This window comes from Phaseolus vulgaris, chromosome 9, assembly GCF_000499845.2.
Source record: "Phaseolus vulgaris cultivar G19833 chromosome 9, P. vulgaris v2.0, whole genome shotgun sequence".
Taxonomy (NCBI): Eukaryota; Viridiplantae; Streptophyta; class Magnoliopsida; order Fabales; family Fabaceae; genus Phaseolus; species Phaseolus vulgaris.
Genome location: NC_023751.2, coordinates 32,130,456 through 32,152,086, shown reverse-complemented (window position 1 = coordinate 32,152,086; position 21,631 = coordinate 32,130,456). Strand labels below are relative to the sequence as shown.

At 29.6% G+C, this 21,631-nt stretch overlaps 1 protein-coding gene across 1 annotated transcript; it reads right to left on the bottom strand.

Annotated features, from left to right (window-relative positions):
- Positions 1 to 8,881: 8,881 nt before the first annotated feature.
- LOC137821230 (putative ALA-interacting subunit 2) lies at positions 8,882 to 17,847 on the bottom strand. Its single transcript, XM_068625726.1, has 9 exons — positions 17,562 to 17,847; positions 16,415 to 16,576; positions 14,472 to 14,533; positions 14,312 to 14,386; positions 14,089 to 14,205; positions 13,519 to 13,589; positions 11,728 to 12,025; positions 9,801 to 10,090; positions 8,882 to 9,215 (listed from the first exon to the last, which is right to left on the bottom strand). The coding sequence occupies exons 2-9, from the start codon at positions 16,491 to 16,493 to the stop codon at positions 9,161 to 9,163; spliced, it is 1,047 nt and encodes a 348-aa protein (XP_068481827.1). The 5' UTR covers positions 16,494 to 16,576; positions 17,562 to 17,847; the 3' UTR covers positions 8,882 to 9,160.
- Positions 17,848 to 21,631: the final 3,784 nt, after the last annotated feature.

The window sequence follows — 21,631 nt, the reverse complement described above, 5'->3', positions numbered from 1 at the left end:
TATATTTATTGGCAAACTTATTTCTGAAAACAATAATTATAACATTAAAATAATTGAAAATAATATTATTTTTATTAAAACATATAGTTACAGTAAAATTTAAATATTAAATAACCACGTCTAAAAATTAAAATTAATTTTATTTGTGAGTTAAATTTTTAAAAATATATTTTATGTATTTTTTATTTATTTCTGACCATTCAAAATATGGACCGAAACTGATTCACGCAATTTTCGACTTGATTTGTCGAACCAAACCGCTCATTTTTCTCAACTTTTAATATAACGTATATTTTAATAGAAATAAATAGTACGTATTTTATAACTGTAAAAAAAGTATTCATATTATTAAATACCAGTTGCCAAACATTTTAGACAAAACAAAAAGTAGTTTACTATATGATACATAACATCAATAGTTTAATTTTAAATTTTGACAACAGAGAAAAAAAATAAAAAATTATTCTTATTTACCAGAACTAACATATTAAATAATAATAAATATTAATATCTGCACTTAAAACTAAATCATATAAAAAAAATTAAAATTAATTTTTAGTTAAACATCAATATTAAATATACTTTTGTCCTCAAGTAAGTAGTTTATAATTTAAATTTTGAATATAAAATAAATTATATTAAAAAATTATCAACACACTTTATATATATATATATAATTAAAATAGATTACACTTCTAACTAGCATAAGCTATAACCGATAATTAAAATACATATATGTCATATTAATCTAGGTTCATCCATTTAAAAAAATTCATCAAAAACTTTTGAAATAAGATGACATTTTACATACATAATATCACATTCAATAACATTTATTATGACTACTCTTAAGAGTGAGAATGTCTTTTAGATACACATGGTTCACTAACTATACTCAATATTTGAATTTTGTTAAAAGGAACATATTTATGATAATATTGAATAATTGAGCATCTCGATATTTATAAAAACCTCTACAATAATGAATAATGAATGTGATAGAAAAAATTCATATTAATTCCTTACACGTGTGAATAACATGAAAATGGCAATATTGCAGTTATATAGAGAATAGTGGCCACTTTGATTATTGATGGGGCATGACACTGTATCTAACTGTATAAAAGGAGACAGGAAGAAGAAGAATTTGGATTACCACAATTCTCTTTGAGCAAAGCAAATAGGAGTGAGTAAACATCTCCAACATCACTATGATGCCTTTAACAAACTCCAGGTTCATCAATCACTCATTGTTAACCCCATTCTGTGCAGTGTCTCCTCATTCTTTGGCCACTGCTGCGACCAAATTACAAATCCAAATAACCCTAGAAACCATCTATGAAGAAGAAGATGATGAAAAAGAGACAAGGCTTGAAACTTCTGCATCCCCTTCACCCACCACCATTCTTCCTAATGCATGCAAGGACTTGTTCAAACTTCCCCTCAGAATAGTGTATGTAGTAGTCCCACGATGGATTTCTGCAGTTTATCAACCATATTATTAGCTTCACAATACGTAGATTCTAATTATATATGCATCAAGCACATTTTTCCCACTCAAATCTTTTACCAGAACTTCATGCCTGATGTCAGATTCATATATATAGCTATGTTAAGTTCTTTTTTCTTTTATGTTGTTACCTTTAACTTTTATGCTATAAGTTCACCAGAATCATTCTATTATCTTCTTCTCTTCTTCTTATACTTCTCTTTTTCTTAAGCATTCTGTGTGTTACTCAAAATATTTTTGAAAGGTAAAATACGTTTTCTAAGATGTTAAATACTTTTTCAAAATAAATTGTTTAATATTTTTTTATAAGTTAAACGTATTTCTCGATCTTTATTAATAATAAAAAAATATATGTGACTAATTATATATCTAATTAAAATTACATTTGACTGTAACATATTCATGTGTTAAAACCAACTTCCACGTCAACTTTCTATGAACACATATTTTGTCTGAAAGTTATTTGGAAGAGGATAATGAGTTGGTTAAAAGTATTTATAATTATTATAAAAAATAGTAGTTAATGATTAACTAGTAATGAATGATTAGAAAAAGAATAAAAAAATCGTTAAAATAATTTTCTGTATCTAGAAAAACATTATGCATGGTAGTAATGAAAACGGTGACAGTGACAAGTGAACAAAGTAGGGTCTTGCTTTAAGATTATCCATATTCTGTCTGGTTCCAGGAACTTCGCCAGAAATTCATATACGTACAAAAGTTTCCTTTAGGAAAAGAAAAATAAGACAAATGGGTTTTTTATAAATTAAAAATAATTTGCGCACAAAGTAAGATATAAATTTCTTATATAATTATCCTACATTTATATTTATATAAATTAATTTTAATGGATAAAAATATTACATTAATTTCTATTTCTTTTTTAAAAAACATTTCTGAAAAAGTTTCCTCAACGTGTCTTTACTGATTTTTTCCATCGACAAAAAAGGAAATGCCCGGTTCCAAGGGTAAGCAAAAGGTCGCGATGGGTCCCGTTATTAAATGTCGTTAGAATTTTAAAACGTGTATTTTTTTATAATTTAAATAATTTATAGAGTAAATTTTTTATTTGTAAAAATAGGCAATTAATTTAGTTCTATTGTTAATTTACTTCTTTGAAGAAGAAATCGTATGCAAATCTTGCCTTTCATACTTTTAGAGAAATCACATAGCCAAAATTTATAAGAACAATTTCCTCAATTTATTTCAATTACCAGATAACTATTCCTAAAATATATTCAGTATTACATATAGGACTCATAAAAAATATCATTACAGATACTATTCTGCTTTGTATGGTTCACATTCTAAAAATTCTCAAAAACATACTTTCCTCTCGTAAAAAAAAAAAAAACATCATCTAAAAATAAAATCGTAATAAAATTTTGAGTTTTTTATAAAAAAAAATGCACGATGATTGTATTAACAGACTAATAATAATATAAGACATTAATAGAAAAAGATTTTTTTTACACTACATAAAATAAAAATATATACTTAACATCACAATTCTCTTGGCAAGGCATGCAAAGGACATTCAAAAGGTTTGTGCAAGATTGTTTAATCTATAAACAAGCTAAATCCTTTACCACATTATTATTTGCTGAACTGCTGCAACCATTCCCTATTCCTGAACAAATCTGGGAGGATTTGGCAATGGATTTCATCACTACAGTTCTTCCGTCCAATGGTTATACAGTGATTCTAGTAGTCACTGACAAAATTCTAAATATGCTCATTTATTTTCTTTGAAATCTTGTTGTTCTGGCAAACAAGTAGCTAAAGTTTTCATGAAAATGGTGGTAAAGTTACATGGTTTTCCAAAAACTATTGTCTTTGATAGGGTTAAAAGTTTTTACTAGTAATTTTTGGCAACATTTGTTTAGGTTAAGTGACACAACCTTAAACATGAGCATTGTGTATCACCCAGAACGACCAATCTGAGGCTTTACATAGATGTCTCGAAATGTATATAAGATGTTTCACTTATGATTCTTCTCGAGATTGGGAAAAGTTGCTTCCCTACAAGAAATACAGAGAGATATGGAAATAATATATATGTAGTCCTTTACGGTTATGGGGAGGTGTCGATGGATTTATTCTCTTTATTCTTCCTCATTGTGGCTGGATTATACTTTCTAATATTACTAGTTTTTTCTTTATCTCTACAACAATTTTCTTTTTCTTGTAAGAAATCCCATAAAATTTCATAATTTCATTTTATCTTTTGTTATCTTTTACACACAATAGTGTGCTCGTGAAAACAAAGGCTTAGTAGCAATATGAAGTGAAACCTAATTATCACAATAAGTGTTCAGGCTTCAGTTGAACTTTCATAGGTTAGGCTTCGGTTGAACTAAGACATTACAAAAGCTTCTTAGCCATTTTTTTATTTATTTATGAGTAGTACTAGTATAGATCAATACTGTCATTTAAAAGAAGGGGACATTATGTATAACTAAAATTAGGTTGTAAATCATTAAGAGGAGATTACATTGGTGTTTTAATATTTTTAATAATAATCTTTGATTTTTTTTTTTGAAATAATAGAGTTAAAAGATTGAGTTTCTTGTAAACAAAAATATATTCAATAAAATTTAAAAAGATAAGAGAAAGAGAGAAATTAAACACTAAATTTTACACTTGTTGGAATCAACTTCTTTTTACATCTAGTAAACTATTTCCACTGTCTTAAAAATTCACATTACAATAACAATTCACATGTGACACGTGTAATTGCACAAGATATGAAACTAAATTCCTTGAACAACTCTCAATAGATATATAACCTATGATGTTAAAACCTACTCTGTAAATACCAACTTATAAGATATAACAAAGTATTCACAAAGGTTTGGAATAATCACTAGTAGTAGTGATGCATATTCAAATATTCAAATAAAAAATGTCTTCATTATCTCTATATATATATATATATAATTAAAGTGTTTTTCAACATTTTGGATTTTTCTTAAGACATTAGTGTTTTGGACAATCTACATTGATTGTACAACAAATTTAGAAGTAGGAGACATTTAATATGGATTGTCCATAGATGTGAAAAGTGTTACATATACTATAAGTTATTATTGCACACCCACATTAAATCAACTGCACACACCTGATGAAGGTGTTGCCCTCATGGTCATGAGAGTCAAATTCATCCTACAAGCTCAAAGTGTCTTGTAATAAATAATTTAGGGACATCAGCATGACGAAAAATGTAAAACTATGTACAGAGAATAAATTTACAATTTATTTTGCAATCTCTCTTGACCTTTCTCATATGTCATTTTACTTGATAGTTTAGTGTGGACCATCTTCTACTTCTCATGTCGAGTAAGAGGGAATGAAAACGAGACAACTTTGTCAATGAAGGAGGATTCTTTTGACGTCTTTTCCTCCATTATTTTATTTTCCAAGAGTTCATAGTCTCCCGGGTTTGTTGAATTTATTGATCTTTGTTTTTTTCTCTTTTGAACAAATGGAATATAAAGTAATTGAGTATTTGTTTCATTGAGTACATGAGTAAAGTATATTGAATAACATAAAACAATCATGCCACGACTCGTCCTTTCGATTTTGAACAAATATTTTCCATGTGTCCCTAACTACCATATTTCTAACATGGAGACTTCTCTTGGTATATGTAAAAGGTAGTAGTCAATCAAGTTTGTCTTATGTTACCTCATTTTGTAGCTATGGAGGAAAACATCTTTCTTTATGTGAACTCAAAACTCTCAAATTCAAAAAAATCTGTAAAGATTAATGAAGGCATTTGATCCCAATTTTGTATTAATCTCATAAAATTAAGGAAAGGTGGAGCAGAGGGCTAAAGGATGAATAGAGAGACATTAAAATATAGAAAACAAGGAGTTGACATCTAGGAATCTCGCTCAGGCGAGGCTGTCCCGCCTAGGCGAGAATTGTCCATAGGCAAAACTTGTTCTAGTACCAATGCTCATCCAAGCACCCAAAAATCACCCAGAACTCGCTCAAGGCTCGCCCCAACAATGCTCCAGAGACCAAGTGTCAAGCTTGCTCAGGATCGCTCAACCCTCATCCAGGTCTCGCCCAAGCGAGAATGCTCTAGAGAAATTTTTTTTTTTTTAATTAAACATCTCGCTTAAATGAGATTGGCTAGCTTAAGCAAGATGTCACTTACTCAAATCTTGAAAATAGGTTAAATACGAAGGAGTGAAGGAGAAGAGACATCCTAGAAAAACCTAGCAGTTGTACGTGTAGGAGAAAGACTTTCAACTATTTGCTCTTGATTGATATCATCTTTTGGAGTGTGTAATTGCTACCATGAGTGGTTAATTTCCTTCCTTTGAGATTGAATGTAATCCTTCTAAACTCTTATATATTTTGGTGATATTTATATATGATTTTATGTTCCTATTTGATATTGGTATTTTTATTTTATGCTTAAAACTTGATTCTATTCTTGAATTAGATCCTTGGATATGACTGAAAAGTATTTACGAGAATATGACCTAAATGACTTGATATGTTTTGATGCTAAGAATAGGTTTTGATATATCAAATGCTTTATAACATTTGTTCTTAATGCTAAGAAATCTGCTAAATAATTGAGGAATTAGTGATTAGGGGATGATCTTAATAATTTCACAATTGAGGAATCAATGTGAATGAATCTTTATGTTGCATCAATATCACTTAATTCATAATATTATATATTTTTATGTATCCAAAATATAGATGAGTTAGAAATATTAACTTTAATACCAATTTTAGTAACAAAATTTTTGTAATTATTTACTTTGTTTTTATTTATCTTCCAAGCAAAAATTCCTTAAAAGAATTTCAATATATCTTTTACCAAATTATTTTACATATTGTGATGTTTAATGAGTGTTATGGAATAAAATCTTAAGAAAAAATTTTCTTGTGAATTTGATATCCGTCTTTTGAGATAAAATATTACATCTGAATTGGTACATTTGTCGATAGAGTCAACAAGTTTTTGATGATGTTATTGAGTACTAATTAGACTAAGAAAAGTTGGTTTCAAGACTTGGTAGGAGGGACCAAGACACCTTTCGAGCATTGTAATACCCCTGCTACCAAATCTACCAACTTTAAAATCTAAATAATTGATAGCTAAAATATTGGTAGCTTATTAGATATAAATTTAGAAACTATTTATCAATTATAGCAACTAATTTAGATACTAACAATTTTTTTAGTCTTTAAAATATTATTTAATTTAGTCAATATAACAATTAATTATTTTTTTTATCTAAATTTAGTTTTTATTTAATAATTTTCTAATAGGGATTCTATTCAATCCCTCTCCTTTCAAGTGTCAAGAGTATTTACACTAGTGAAATAGAACTAATTATTACCATTTATAAATTTAAATCTTTTACTTAACATTCACTTCGTTCTATATTAATTAAAAGGTGTGTTGAAATAAAATTCTTTGAATAAGCAACAATCACACTTGAGGGAAACTTGTGATAAGGCAAAATAAATTCTTCTTAAATTTAATGATTGGCAACACAATCTCAAGTCACAGAGAAATAAAAGTTTTTGTTTATTAATTTGATTCCTACTAATTAACATGGGAAAAAATCTTTCATATTACCAATCCTCTATACAAGAAAATGTATACAAAGCCAGAGAGTAGTAACAAAGGCATAGAAACAAAACTCTCCTGTTCAACATTCCTGAGCCATGTGGTTGTTCTTCTTCCATGATTGGCTCCAACGTGGAGCAACGTGGTGCTCTCTTATAAGGTGATCGTTGTAAGATGGTTGGTGCAACTTCACCCCAATGTTGAATGGCCTTCATGTTGTTCATACTGTGATTGGAACTTCAAGCCTAAAAAAAGATTGTGATGGAGAGAGAGAGGGGAAATTGCTGAATGTTATGAATGCAAAGTGTTTGATTCAGGAATACTAGGGTTAAATATTAGTTTTATATAGAAGTGAAGATAACCTATTTTTGGTTTGAACACTGAAAATGAGGATTTAACAATGGGGATCCAACATTTTAGGGAGGTTGCACTAAAGTTTCAAAGGTTGATATAGATTTTCGGGAAACTAGGGTTAAATATTAGTTTTTAATATGTAATTTTTACTAACATTTCGTTTTGGTTGTTACTTTCTAAATGATTGCTTTACCCACAAAATGTGTGTATACAAAGTGTCATGTCTTACTATTATTTTTCTTTTTAGAAAAAAAATAACATTTAAACTCTTCTAATTCTTTTATAGCTTTTAAACAAGGGTTAGAATTTAAATACTTGTGATATTCATTCAGTATTGTTCCACTATGTCAATATAGTTACATATCACTCATGAATCGAGATCAATGACAATTTATATATAACTTTTTAATATTATATTTAAGACATAAATCAGACCATAAATTAGTTATAACTTACTAAGAGTATAGTTACGCCCATTACCCTCAACCAACAACAAAACAACTTGCTCATCCTTCAAATTATGCAAAGAAAAATACTTATATTTTTAACAAGGTAAAAAAATTAAAAAATTACTTACAAGAAAAAAAAACTCAAAATTCAACATAATATATGACTTTCCTAAAAGTAAAAAAAATGAAAGTCTTATTTTCAAAACATGATTTCTTTTTTAACAAAGAAGCGTCGTTTTTTGAAAGCACGATTTCTTATTTTTTAAGTTGTGTTTCTCGAACACTACTTTTTCATTTTCTGTAATTTTTTAAGAATATATTTATTCCGATAAATTTAGAAACAAAATTGATCCATTTTGGTATAAAAACTCCATTTTTACTATACACCACATTATCTCTATCATCACAACTATTATTATCAAGGTGAGGAATACTTTTAACACGTTCAATTAGAGATACCATAAATCATAAGTGAGACTGTTAAATATGTAGGATTCACAAAGTTGTTAATTTCATTAAATTTTATTCAATGACAAATGAGTTGCAGTCCATTATTAACACTTTTGTTTTAATTTATAATATAGTTGTGACGTTTATATGGTGTGATAAAATGAAAGAAAAAAAAAAAAGCACTCTTTAAACAGCCTTTTCCACGAATTTCTTTTCTGATGAAATTTTAAGGAGCTGATTACTATAAAGCTGTTCTACCATATTTATGAATACTGTTAATAGCTATTAATTATCACTCATGGTTGAATTAGAATGACTGCCTAAGAAATTCTACGGAATGTTCTGTTTCAACAAACAATTAATCAGGCAAGTGATAGTATCAAATAAAGAAAAATATCTAAAGAATTCCGTTTCAGCCATTAGTAAAATGCTCTGAGAAGCTAAACAATCCTTTTCTAAGATCCTATATAGTTTATAATACTGCCGCAAATGATTACACTACAAGAGTACTTATGGTTTAATAAATCTTTCAACTCTGTTCTGTAAAAATATGCTGCAAAATACAAGGCCACATACGGTTTCTATTTCAATATAGTGTTTTTTGTGTACAATGGCAATGCTGAGGTTTGATTTTATGACCTCATGCAAACACCCAAGCTCTCAACTATCCCAAAGGAGATGCTTACTCTGCCTCATCATTTACAATTAAATACAGTAGTTTGATGGCAAGAATATGTATCTTGTGTATCGCATTAAGAAAAGTACTACCACCAGTGTACCATACTATGTCCTTTATCAGCTAGCAATGTTTTTCCTATTCCATGATAAGTAGGCCGTGTCCCCATAAGGTCTGTCCCAAAAAGAAGCATAACTTGTAAGCAAAAGCAAGTTCAAAAAATGTACGAGACAATCAATTTCAAAATATAGAATAGCAGAATGACCAGAACATGCGTTCTTGGAAAATTACCGTTGTTGGGAATTTCCCTATGAGGTATACCTACTCAATTTTATACTTTTTCTTCTATGAAGTTTCCAAATTTTCAGTTTCAAATAATTTCATGACTTCACAATAAATAGTATAAATATTCATTCACAAAATTTCATTTAAAAGGCCTCTCGCTTCCTGCCTCAAAGAAAATTATAAGTCTTATCCGCTAATAATGTATAGAAGTAGTAAATTATAAGCCACCACCGGTTTAAAACATGTTATTAACCATCACCACAACTCAAAAACTACTATTCCTATCATGATTATTGACAATAAAAGCTCAAAAGATCTTCAATGAAAAGGCAACAGAAAAAGAAAACTAAGTTTCTCATGCAGTATATAAGAGTTAGTGAAGCCAAAAAATCTAGCAGAGTTCAGCATCCTCCAAGCAACTGCATGATAAAGTGGTCTCACGTGCACAAAATAATCAAAACGCATAGAAATTACCTAGGATTTTTCATATGAAGCAACAGGAAGACGATGGAGACGAAAATGCAAAAGGCACCAACAAATAAATTTGCAACTCCAAGGAAGTCATTTTTTCCACCCAACCAGCTTGATGTTGACAGAACAAGCTTCTTCTTTCCACCAAAACTGTAAGTGTTATAGTTATTTTTTAGGTGAACTACTATAACATCATCTGCATCCAAATCCTCTTCAATTCTACCATATAACTTTCTGAAGCTGGGGAGTGCAGCAGTCCTCATCCAAACTATGAGATCTTCTTGATCTCCAAGCTGATATATGGGAATCAGAATGCATTAGAGTCAAAACACAAGCAAATATATCAACAAAATCAGTACAAAGAGAAATTTTAAATGAGCAAATTAATAGTTACAAGAGATGTTTATTGTCTACCTTCCCAAACACCAAATTTCAACTTCAGTATGACCAAACTATATGGTACTAAATATTAATATTTCACTTGTGCGTATGCACTCAGTGAAACTGATTTCAGGCCAAAAGGGAAAAATAGTGGAGTGATAAAGAAAGAAAATGCAAGCCTACTTGAAAGCTACTAAATATTAACTACATATTTTTATGCACACATTGACCAATAATCCTAGGGGGAGTATTGAGGTCAAGGTCGTTACCATTTACATTACTGGTAACAGATTCTAATTACGCAAAGAACATTTGACCAACCTTTAATATTGCAAATTTACCTTTAGAGGAGAAAAATGTGGATCACATTATACAACAAACTGCATAGTTTAAGTTTATTGGATCCATCTTACAAGTGACATGGAGTTTTATTGTGATAGATATCTAAAATTAAAAAAAAGAGGATGAAAGGGAAAAAGATTGGTGTGCAAATATTATGAGAAGGGCCTATTGAACTCAAAGTAAAATTGTACAATAACCAGTTATACTCTGGAAGAAGTGTCCACAGGGTGAAACAAAAGTATGGCAGAGTGGAAAATGCTGATGTGATGACTAGACATATACACCAAAAGAAGGTTGGAGCAGACCTACTACAGCGAAAAATCACTTAGTTTGATTTGATTGTGTGAAAAGAATACCAATAAAAGGTCCATTAAGAAAAATAGATCAAATGGAAGAAAATCCAACAAAAGGAAAGGAGTAGAAGATATCCGAAAAGATTCAGAGACTACAAAAAAGATCTCTCTTCGAAAGAGTTTTATAGAAATTCATATCTTCGATAAACCCTATGGCATTGACTAACGCATATATAACCAATCCCACGAGTGAGATAAGATTTGGGGTATTATTGATAATCCACTCGTACATGCATATATACATCCATTGGTTTGGTGCTGAAGGTGAAACTGATTTTATCATTCCCACGCCCACCCCTCTCACCCCACACACAAGAAAAAGTGAAAATTAACAGCACAATGCATAATAATGATAACCCTGTTATCTTTAAACTATTGCTAATAAGTATCGCTATTAGGCTTAATTTCACTTTTTGGTCTCGCTTATTCTTTTTCTCAAATTTAGTCCCTCCACTATTTTAGTTTTGCAACATCTATTAACCTGGCATTTGATATTTAAAAGAAGTGCTAACATGACACTCTTGCACTGCCACATCAGCATTCACGTTAAATTTTGATGTCAAGTTAATGGATGGACCAAAATCGCATAGTTAAAGTAGCAAGGAATCAAATTTGTGGAGAAAAAAATGGAGGAACCAAATTTGCAAAATGATGATAGTAAGGTGACCAGAATGTGCAACTAAGCCTATCTTTTTAACTCCTAGGGAATTCTGTCAAATATATGAATAAAAGGAAAATGCATTGTAATGTAGGTCACAAAAAGATATTTCAAATCTAAATAAGGAACTTGGTCACAGTAAGACATGATGTCTATAAAAAAAGCTTAATATGCAATTCAAAAGCTTCAAACTCACAGGAATACTTGGATCCAGCTTTCCACCCCCAATCAAAGTTCCATTTTGAAAATTAAATGGGTAAACATGTTTTCCAAATTTATGTTCACGATCACTCTTCCAAGCAATATTCTTCCTATTGACCTTCAATTCTAATGGCCCACGACTGAATTTGTATGTATCATTGAACAAACTCCATGCTATCAATCCACAAGGTACAACTGGAAGATTATGGGAGGACTCCAAAGGTTTACAAGCACTGGTGTCATTGTATCCAAGTCCATGTAAGAGCTGCAGATCATTTCTACTTTTGACATACCTGAACAAAGTTGGAAAATTGAGTGAGCAGTGGAGAAACAAAATTACATAGTTGAATGTATAAACATTTGACGGTATAGACTCTAATTTAAGAGATCTATTCTGAAGCTGAAATTTTTCCTACCAGAGTACATTAGATTAAATTCAAAGAAAAGTAAAAAAAAATGACAAAAAACAGAAATAATTTAAAAATTTAACAATGGTTGGGATGACTTGTAGTTCAAATAATCAAAAGACAACTAAGAAAATACTGTAAAAAACATCTTAAATTTTGTTCCCTTTGCATGCAAGCATCTTTGACTTTTACTTCATCCCAATTTATCCTTAATCTCCAGTTAATGTTACAAAGGTCCTTCCATTAAGTGAGTAACCAACATCGAATAAGTTTGACCATTAATTGTTACTAAATCTAAACCATCAAAATAAAAATTGTAATTTTTATCATTTCTTAATTTAAAAAGTAAAAATAACAAATAGGCAGAACAGAACATATTTGGCATCCTGAAAACAAGAACCTCAAAACCCAAGTTCTGTTAAGAAACATGAACAAAAACCATATAAAGAGACACCATCTAGTTACTGGTATTATGTTCAATCAGATGCTGAACTTCAACAAGAACCACAACTGTATACAGTACGAGACATACAAGTTACTCAACCATTTTGAAGCCGATTAATATCAATTAATTTTGAAAGAAAAAGTATTGCAGAAAGATAGACACTGTATTAATGGATTGATAATTGTTCACATTGACTTTGACTTTTAGGGTGGGTGAATAGGTATTTTTTATGCTCTGGATGGAAACGATTTAAGGGATTGTTAATTGTAGTAAGCTGCCACTTACCTGCATACTGGATTAGATTTATTTAAAGAACTTATAGGATTTCCTAAATTTGTCAATCTATTATGCTAGAGGCTATGATTTTCCTGACAAGAAAATTGAGCAGGCAAAGAATCAGTGGATTCTTCAGACTTTCAAAGTCTCCGAATCATGAAATCAACAAGCTCGGTTTGTAATGTTGCTTGGATCATGAAGTTATTATCAAGAGAAAACATAGAACATGCTCTGTTCTGTGATTCTTCGGGGGGGCTCTCAAGGGAAGGACTTACTGCAAGGTTTAGGGTTTAGGCAGAATTTTTTTTGAGAAATGTCAATAAGTTCAAATATAACCTAAGAAAAAAAGTTAATAGTGCAAATAGATTTGATGAAAGCAAGAAAATACAACAGGCATACATTCAGGTTTGCTCAATTTAATATTCACAGTTACACAATAAACTATTTCCAACAATGAGAAACCAGTAAATGATATAAAAATGGCAGGTGTATTGAACAAAACACAAACAAATAAATAAAAGGAGATCAATGCGAAAGATAAAGTATAAATAGACATGATCTGCTGAAGTTGAGGGATGATTTGGAGTCTTTGACAGATAGTACTTTTTGTAAAGACTTAATCATTGTATTTGAAAAGAAGAAAACTAAGAATACTCACCGTCGGTGGTTCTGGTAATAGTTATCAAGTTGATAATAGATATAAATTGGTGCTTTCATTGGCTTAAGTACCTACAAACATTGTAAACGTAATCAAGAGGTAGTAAAAAGATCAACTTTATTGATAATTTCTTTTGCAAGATATTACCATTTTAGCTTCCAGCCCAAAATTCTTTTTCACAATTAAATGAGAGAGGAAAAAGCATGCCAAAAATGTTACGAAAGTGAAGTAACAATACATGTAAGATAATATTTATTATACCATGTCCTTTTGAACACTCTCAAAACCCATCACAATGTACTACCAGATATGATTTCCATGATTCATAATACATCTGCACATATAATTTTCTTTCGAAGGAGGAAGATTCTTCACAGATTGTAATAACAAGATAAATGCAGAAAACAGATAACTAGCTCCATTTTAAGTACACAAACCACTCTACATGGTCATGCTATGCCACTTCTGAAAGTATAAGGGTATGGGAATGCCACTAATGAGTTTGGTGAATCCTGAACGCTGAAGCAACAATCAACAAATGATGTAATAAATCGTAAATTGAACTATCACCTTTAAGAATCGTGAACAGTTTTTGGAGATTAACTCATCTTTAATATATGTGACCTTGTTATTTCTATATTCTTCAGGTACACAATCCATGTCATACCTATCAACAATTTCAACAACCTACAAATAAACAGGTCAAATAAATATTTTAGAAAGCGTGAAGATTTAGAGGGGAGAGGGGAAAAAGATTTGGTTCTAATATCAAGAAAGTAGAAATTATTTATACACTATTTGAGGCACGAAGTGTAACAAGTCCAACAGGAATGAAAATGAAACCCATCAATAGAAATGTAGCAATGATCTGCACAGGAATTGATTGAGATTTAGTACATGCATTTCATAGAATAAGGTGTCATGAAATATTCAAGTTTTGTCAAAGAACTAACTGCTGCAGGTGTAAGCACAGGTTTACATGCTGGAAGGTTCTGCTGTGTAAACTGATAGAATGCTGCAAAATCATCACAATAGCAATCAGTACAAGTTTCAACTAAAAAGGGGGCAACAAAAGAAATAAAACAATTCAATAGTAAAAGACCTGTCTAAAGAAAAAATGTGATTAAATTTCAATGTATTGGAGAATTCTGACTTAGCATCATAACAATCTTTTTTCATTCTACTACAAAGTCAATTTCCAAGAAGAGAAAATGTATAAAATGCATTGAAACAGGAAATGTCAACAAAATTTGATTGCAACAAAAAAATTACGTACTGAATGAAATAAATTGCTACAAGATTATTTTTGTAGAAATAAATGAAAATAATTCTTCTGCCACTCTTACAAGTTACAACTATATTATTGAAACAGTGTCGGTCAAAATGTTTGAAATAATGATACTTAATGTACTTAGGAAATAGATGATTCGGGTAATCACATGATAGAATGTATTTAGTGTTTGTGTATTAGTATCTAGGAAGTTGCACTCAATTAATATATTACCCTAGGAACTAGTTTCAACTAAGGGTCTTTTTGGACATCCTTGAATTTATATATGATAAAAAAATCAGTGAGTAATTGTGCTCAGCTGATGTTTATTATATATATGGAAAGAGAAGAGTATAATCCAAGGAAAAGTTATATCCTATAACACTCAACTCTAAGGTTCGGTACATACACCCAAAAAGTAGCTTTTTGAGAGCTGTACATAGAGTTTTTCTGTTGTGAATCATGTATTTAATCACACACATAAATCCTTTAATGATTCAAAGTATAATATAGGGAATCCTAAGAATGGAGAATATCACTAATTAACAGTTGTTCATATTTCCCTGATTACTGAGTTCAAATTATATCATCTACACTCCCCCACAAGTTGGAGCATATATGTCATATGATTCAAAATTGATACAAATGCAATCAAAACGAGAGCTCATCAGGGATTTAGTGAGCATGTCTTCAAGTTGGTCACTAGAGTTGACAAAAGTCAATGATGATTTCTCCAGAGAGCACCTTCTTTCCCACAAAATGACAATCAAATTTTTATGTGTTTAGTTCGCTCATGAAAGAGTGGGTTTGATCCCATGTGAATGACAACTTCATTAACATATTGGTCAAGTATCCTGTGTATCTCCAAATTTTAACAGATGAAGAAGTTGCTTCAGCCATGTAGTTGCTGCCATAACTCGGTACTTATCTCCAGCGCTGGATCTAGTAACTGTTTTCTGCTTCTTGCTCTACCCCTAGGCTAGAAGAGAGGAGTACAATACAATAACAATCTTAATTTTAACATACAGTATGAATAAACTAATTTTAGCTAATGGAGAAGCTCATTCCATTTGTTTCTCTTTTTCTCTCCAAGAAATGCTTATGGAGAACCTTGTCCAAACAATCCCTAATATATGTACTCAATTGAATAAGCTTTTTCATTATCTAAACTCTCTAGATTATTTTTTCTAGCTCTCTCTCTCTTCCTCTCCCTCTACAACAAAAACTTATGCATTTAAGGAGGACAATTAAATACAATATCTTCTATCCTTCTTTGTAACTGCTGATAGTGATAAATAACATCTGTATTTTGATTTTTGTTACTGGTGATGAAATAATTTACAAGTTCATTCTTATATCATGCTTCAAGAAGAGGAAAAATTATAAAAAAAATGAAAATGAAAATAAAAAATCATTCAACAGCATTCAATTCATGTATCAAAACCCTGTTCTGTTTCCAGTTTATTACACAGGTCCAAATTAAACAAAAGAAAAAGTGATTCATTCATTAATCATATGATTGCTAAATATAAATATAAATCATTTATTAGAAAAACCATTAATGCATTACAAAAGTTTGCAGTGTAGTCAGAAACGTTGAAAATCTGCCAAGAAAGTAACACTCACCACCATGTTGTGCTGGACGTCCAGGAATTTCCTGCACTCCTGTGCTAACTGTTGACGAACTCCCCCCATCAAGATCCATTACCACAGTTTTCCAAGTTCCAGGGGTGTGTCACTCCACAAATTAGCTACCCAATTTTCACTAGCAGTTGCATTTGCCCAAAACTGCATCCATTCCAATTCTCATTTTAGCTATAGCGAATACCACAGCTTGTCCTCAGTAATTCAAAAGCATAAAAATACTACAAGTTAATCATTAATACTGTCTCCATTCCAATTTGTCATGCTCCATGGGACTAACCAATGGACAACAAAAAGGCATCAAGAGAGTCATGTCAGCATAGCACATATGAGAATGTTACACTGGATATGCCCATGTATCAGAGAAGATAGGATTAGAAAAGAATTTTAAAAAAAGTTGTGGTAGCAACTGTTACAGAAAAAATAAATAAAAGATAATGGTAGAATCCCGATTAGAAACCTAAATCTGCATCCTTTTATTATCTTCTCATAAATGCTTACCAACAACAGGAAGTAAATTGCAATACATTTCATTAGTAAAAATAACATCATCATCACCAAGCAAAAGAGAAGTTTCGTACATTGAGTGAATAACTCTCGAGACTCTCCTATTTAATGGATTGTCTTTCGGGTTGGGCTCTCTGTTTAAGTTCTAACAAATGGTGCTTTCATTAAAAACCAGGGTCTAGATTAAGGTGCAAACTAATGTTGGTAGGTGAGTAAAGTCTTCAAGAGAAAATGACATAGGAAAGGGATGATAATGCTAGGAGTCTCATTGAGTGAAATCCGTGGAAGGAAAAATTCAACCAAAACAACAAAACAGAGAAACCTCAAACAGCTGATACTGTACATAATAACAACACAATCGATCCCAGCTCAAATCAAACGACACCGTCTCACCACTTTTTTTCCATGCATCAACCTAATCCCGAAAGATAGCATTCAAATTTCTAGCTGAAGTAAATTATTGTTATTATTATGATCATCATAAAATTATTATGATCAACACCAGCAGTAAAATTAATCAAAAGAGGGATAAAAACAGAAAGGTATAGGGTATCGTAGAATTACATGTGCTAAAAACGTAGCGAAATTGAAATCTTAACGAGGAAGAAATAGTAGGTATTACCAAGAATGTTGTGCAGATCTCGGAGCGAAAGAGAGGAATGAACGTAAGAGCATAAATTCTTGGCTTGCAGAGAGGGAAGTTGTGTGAAGGAGCAACGAAAGAGAAGAGAAGAGAGGAAAACCAACCCTGCGTGAGGAATCTTTTCTTCCACGGTTTCGCTTTGTTCACTTTTTCTCAAAATCCCTCTGTTTGATTAGACTTTGTGTTAGTGTCAAGGTACCGGGAACTAATGGTTTGGTTTACCCATATCAACTCAACACCTACCACGTGAGTTATCTTATGTTTCATCACTTTTCAAATCAAATCAATTAATTAATTACAATTTTTTTAAGTACTTATTATTAAAACTTATAATAATATTGTAATGGATAAGTCATAATTAAATAATGAGTAAATTATTTTATAATGTTAAACAATAAAAATAGTTTAAAAAGTTAATGTAAAAGTCAACAAATTTACTTTCTCATTTGTAATTAGATAGATGTGTAAAATTGTTTTACATGAGTATAGTTTATTTATTTTAAATAATTATGTGAAATATATCTACATTATTAATAAATTTAAATTAAATTTATAGAGTATTTGTAGTTTTATGAGAATTTCTTTTATTGTGTGAGAAAATGTTGGAGTGTAGTTTTTTAACATTTTGATATTTTTTATTGTTTGATAAAATGTTGTGTTGGTATTATATAATAAAGGGCTAATGTTTAATTTGAACTTTAAAAGATTTAGGATATTCTCGTAACTTTGACATTCCTTTTAATCTAAAATTTTAAAAAATAATGTAACTTAAATTATAAATTAATTAGTTTTTAAAGGTTAAAATAGTAATAAGCAAAATTTAGTGGTGTAAAAACCTTTTTTTTTCTCTCTTCTTTTACATGTAGACAATCTCTCTCAATCTTTTTCTATGTTTTTCTTTTTTATTTATTTAAGATTCTCAATGTATATATCTTCCTCTTTAAAATTATATCCTATCTTGTTATGTAATAACAATTGAGCTAAAAGTTTTTTTTTAAGAGAATTTGAATTGGAGTGTCTCATTCCTTGAAATTCTTTTTATTTTCCTTTTGCTTAAGTTAGAGTTTTATCTTATTTTGGTTAGTTGAAAAAAATATTCTCAACTAGTTTAATCTTGACTTAAAGTTTGTTATTTTCTATTTACATTGATTACATCATTAGAATCTTAGAATTTCTCTCACTACTCTTTTTTGGGAACCTTTCTAATTCAAGTTGATTTTGAGGTGAGGAAAGTTATCCTTGTTAACTATTGTAATTGATTTAGAACTGGACGTTTATTTTCTTGCATGTAACACTTAAGTAGTGAATATTTCATTGAAAAACACATTTTGAAATGGTTCCCACACCACTCAATCCATCAAAGCAGTAATGTCTACAACTACCTCCTTACATGAGACTCATGCGAAGAGTTTACCTATTCACACACTTGTTTCATTATCATAACATTTTGTACATGTTTGCTACATTTATACTATATGATTCTATAAGCTCATGATATTTTTTACGTTAAGGATATAATGCCCTTATATTATTATGCTTTAATACTTTAGTGATCAGACAACCATACTCATCCACACGTTGTACAAGAACAATGTATTTTAAAAATATTTTATGAAAAAACTTATGTTTGCTTATTCAACTCATAATAGAAGGGTCAGACGATAAAAGTGAGAAATGTCATATGCCTACAATGAAGTTAAACGATTAGTGGACGCACTCCAAATCTTATATCTTTGGACGCATGGAAGAAAATATATACAAAAGTTGAAGTCTCACAGTTTTCAAGGTAAATTCAGACACATACACAATCTATTTCTTAGTATTGTATACTTATTTTAGTATAGTCAGTACAACAGAGGTAATTGCTCAAATGAAGTATGCTCTTTCCAAAAGGAGCACAACAACGAAAGTGTCAGTTTAAAGTCATATTTGATAAAACACTAACATAAAGAATAATAAAAAACACTAGGTCACAACTAATATTTTTGTGATGCTTATAAGTAAAAGTCATGTCATACATATGAAGCTTGATGATGATTTGTTGAACGTACATATGCATACATAAACTTTCATTCTTTTATTAGCTTCTAAGGGCTTAGATGTAGTTCGTCTTTTAGATAAATTAGAAAGAGAAGTACTTTTCACTATTATGGAGTTATCACTTAAAGAAAGGAGATTTTATATTATATATTCACTCATTTGAATGTGAGTCCCGCAAGCAAACAACTTTTTGTTATGTAGCCTAGATATGTTGCTTACTTTTTCTATGGAGATCTTGTGTATTTGTGCTTAAACTCAAAGGAAATTTAGTTAGTAGATAGTCATAAGTGGTTTTGTGTACTCATAAAGAAAATGTAACTGAAAGTCGTGTAATCATTGTTTGATTAGTAAAATCTTTTCCCTTTAACATTGAAAAATTACAAGTATTTCAATATCATTTTAGACAATAGATACATAAAATCACACATAACTTCATATTATCTCCATATGAAAAAAATAACACAAATATTTTTTTTCAATAAACCACTTCTAACTTTTCCAAATATTCTTTAATTATCACTTATAATTTTAAAAAAATAATTATTTAAAATTACTAAGTTGGCTGTCAGGATAATAGATATAATGATATACAAATGAACATTTCTTGTTGAGAAATAAAACACTCCTGATATCATTTTTAAGTTACTTTATGATTTAGCAATTATGAGCTTAAGGCAGGAGTGTGTGCATGCAATGTTCATATTCTACATAAAAATTTTATTTGGTTCTACATTACCAATCTTTTATATATTGGAATCTTGATTAAGATATAAATATGACTTGTGTGTTGATATTTTTTTATGCTAACAACAGGGAATTTATAGCCTTTTAAATATCAAGGATATATGCTAAACTATTATGCTTCACATAATATCTTTAATTTTGAATATCCTTTCATTGTATTCACAACACCATTTTAAATATACAACTACAAAAAAAAAAAGTTTAATGTGTTAGAACCTTCATAACAATTTATAAATCAAAATGTTGGCAACCTATTAAGATGGTATGCCAAATTTAAACTAAATTAGAATTTTATTATGGTATTCCATCTTCTATTGTACGAACTTCCTCCATAGTAAATATTTTATAACCTAGCAATCATTATCATTGAAATTGTTATTGAGAATGAGTCAATGTTCTATGCCCAGATAGAAAATATTTAATTCCCTCCAAGTAAAGCTAGGAAACATGCTCATGGTTTTAAAAAAAAAAATCTATAAAAACAAAAATTTAATTCTTATGATTTAGTATAATAAATTAAAAAACAGCATTGACTTATGATTAAGAGGAACTCCAAAGCTGATAAAAATAAGAAAATAATAATAGACGATGAGAAGAAAATAAATAAAATAGACGAAGAAGAAGAAGATATACATAAAATGATAATTTTAACTTTAACTTACACTTGAAAGAATATTTTCTCATCATTTAAATACAGAACTAATAGGGTAAAAATCCTTGACATTGTCGTAATAGACATTGGCTTATGTGTTCTACAAACTAGATATTTGAGGTTTTCATATTTTATTACACAACGATAGCATAAATAAATTACTAGAAGTGATTTTTTTTCTTTTTACTTTTATTTATTAGCACGGGATATTTTTCACTATATCATCAAAACAAATTGTGTTTATATTATTAATCTACATTTTAGTTATATTAGGAAATTAGTTTATTCTCCACTTGTATATATTTAGAAATCTAATTCAAAAACAAAATTTTCCGAACTCTATCATTCACTATGATTTATGTTATTTGGCTTAGAAAAATTTCTCTACGAACATTTTTAATAAATAAAATAAGAAAAAAATAAAATAGTTTTTTTATAAATTAAAATTAATTTTAAAGTAAATTCAAAAATATCTAAATTTACATTAAAAATTCCTTAAGTTCCTTAAATATCAGTTTTAGAGAAAACAAATTATTTTTTATATTAACAATTAGATATTATTTTAAAAACTAAATAAATTCATTGATATATCTAAATTAGTTTTTAAATTGTT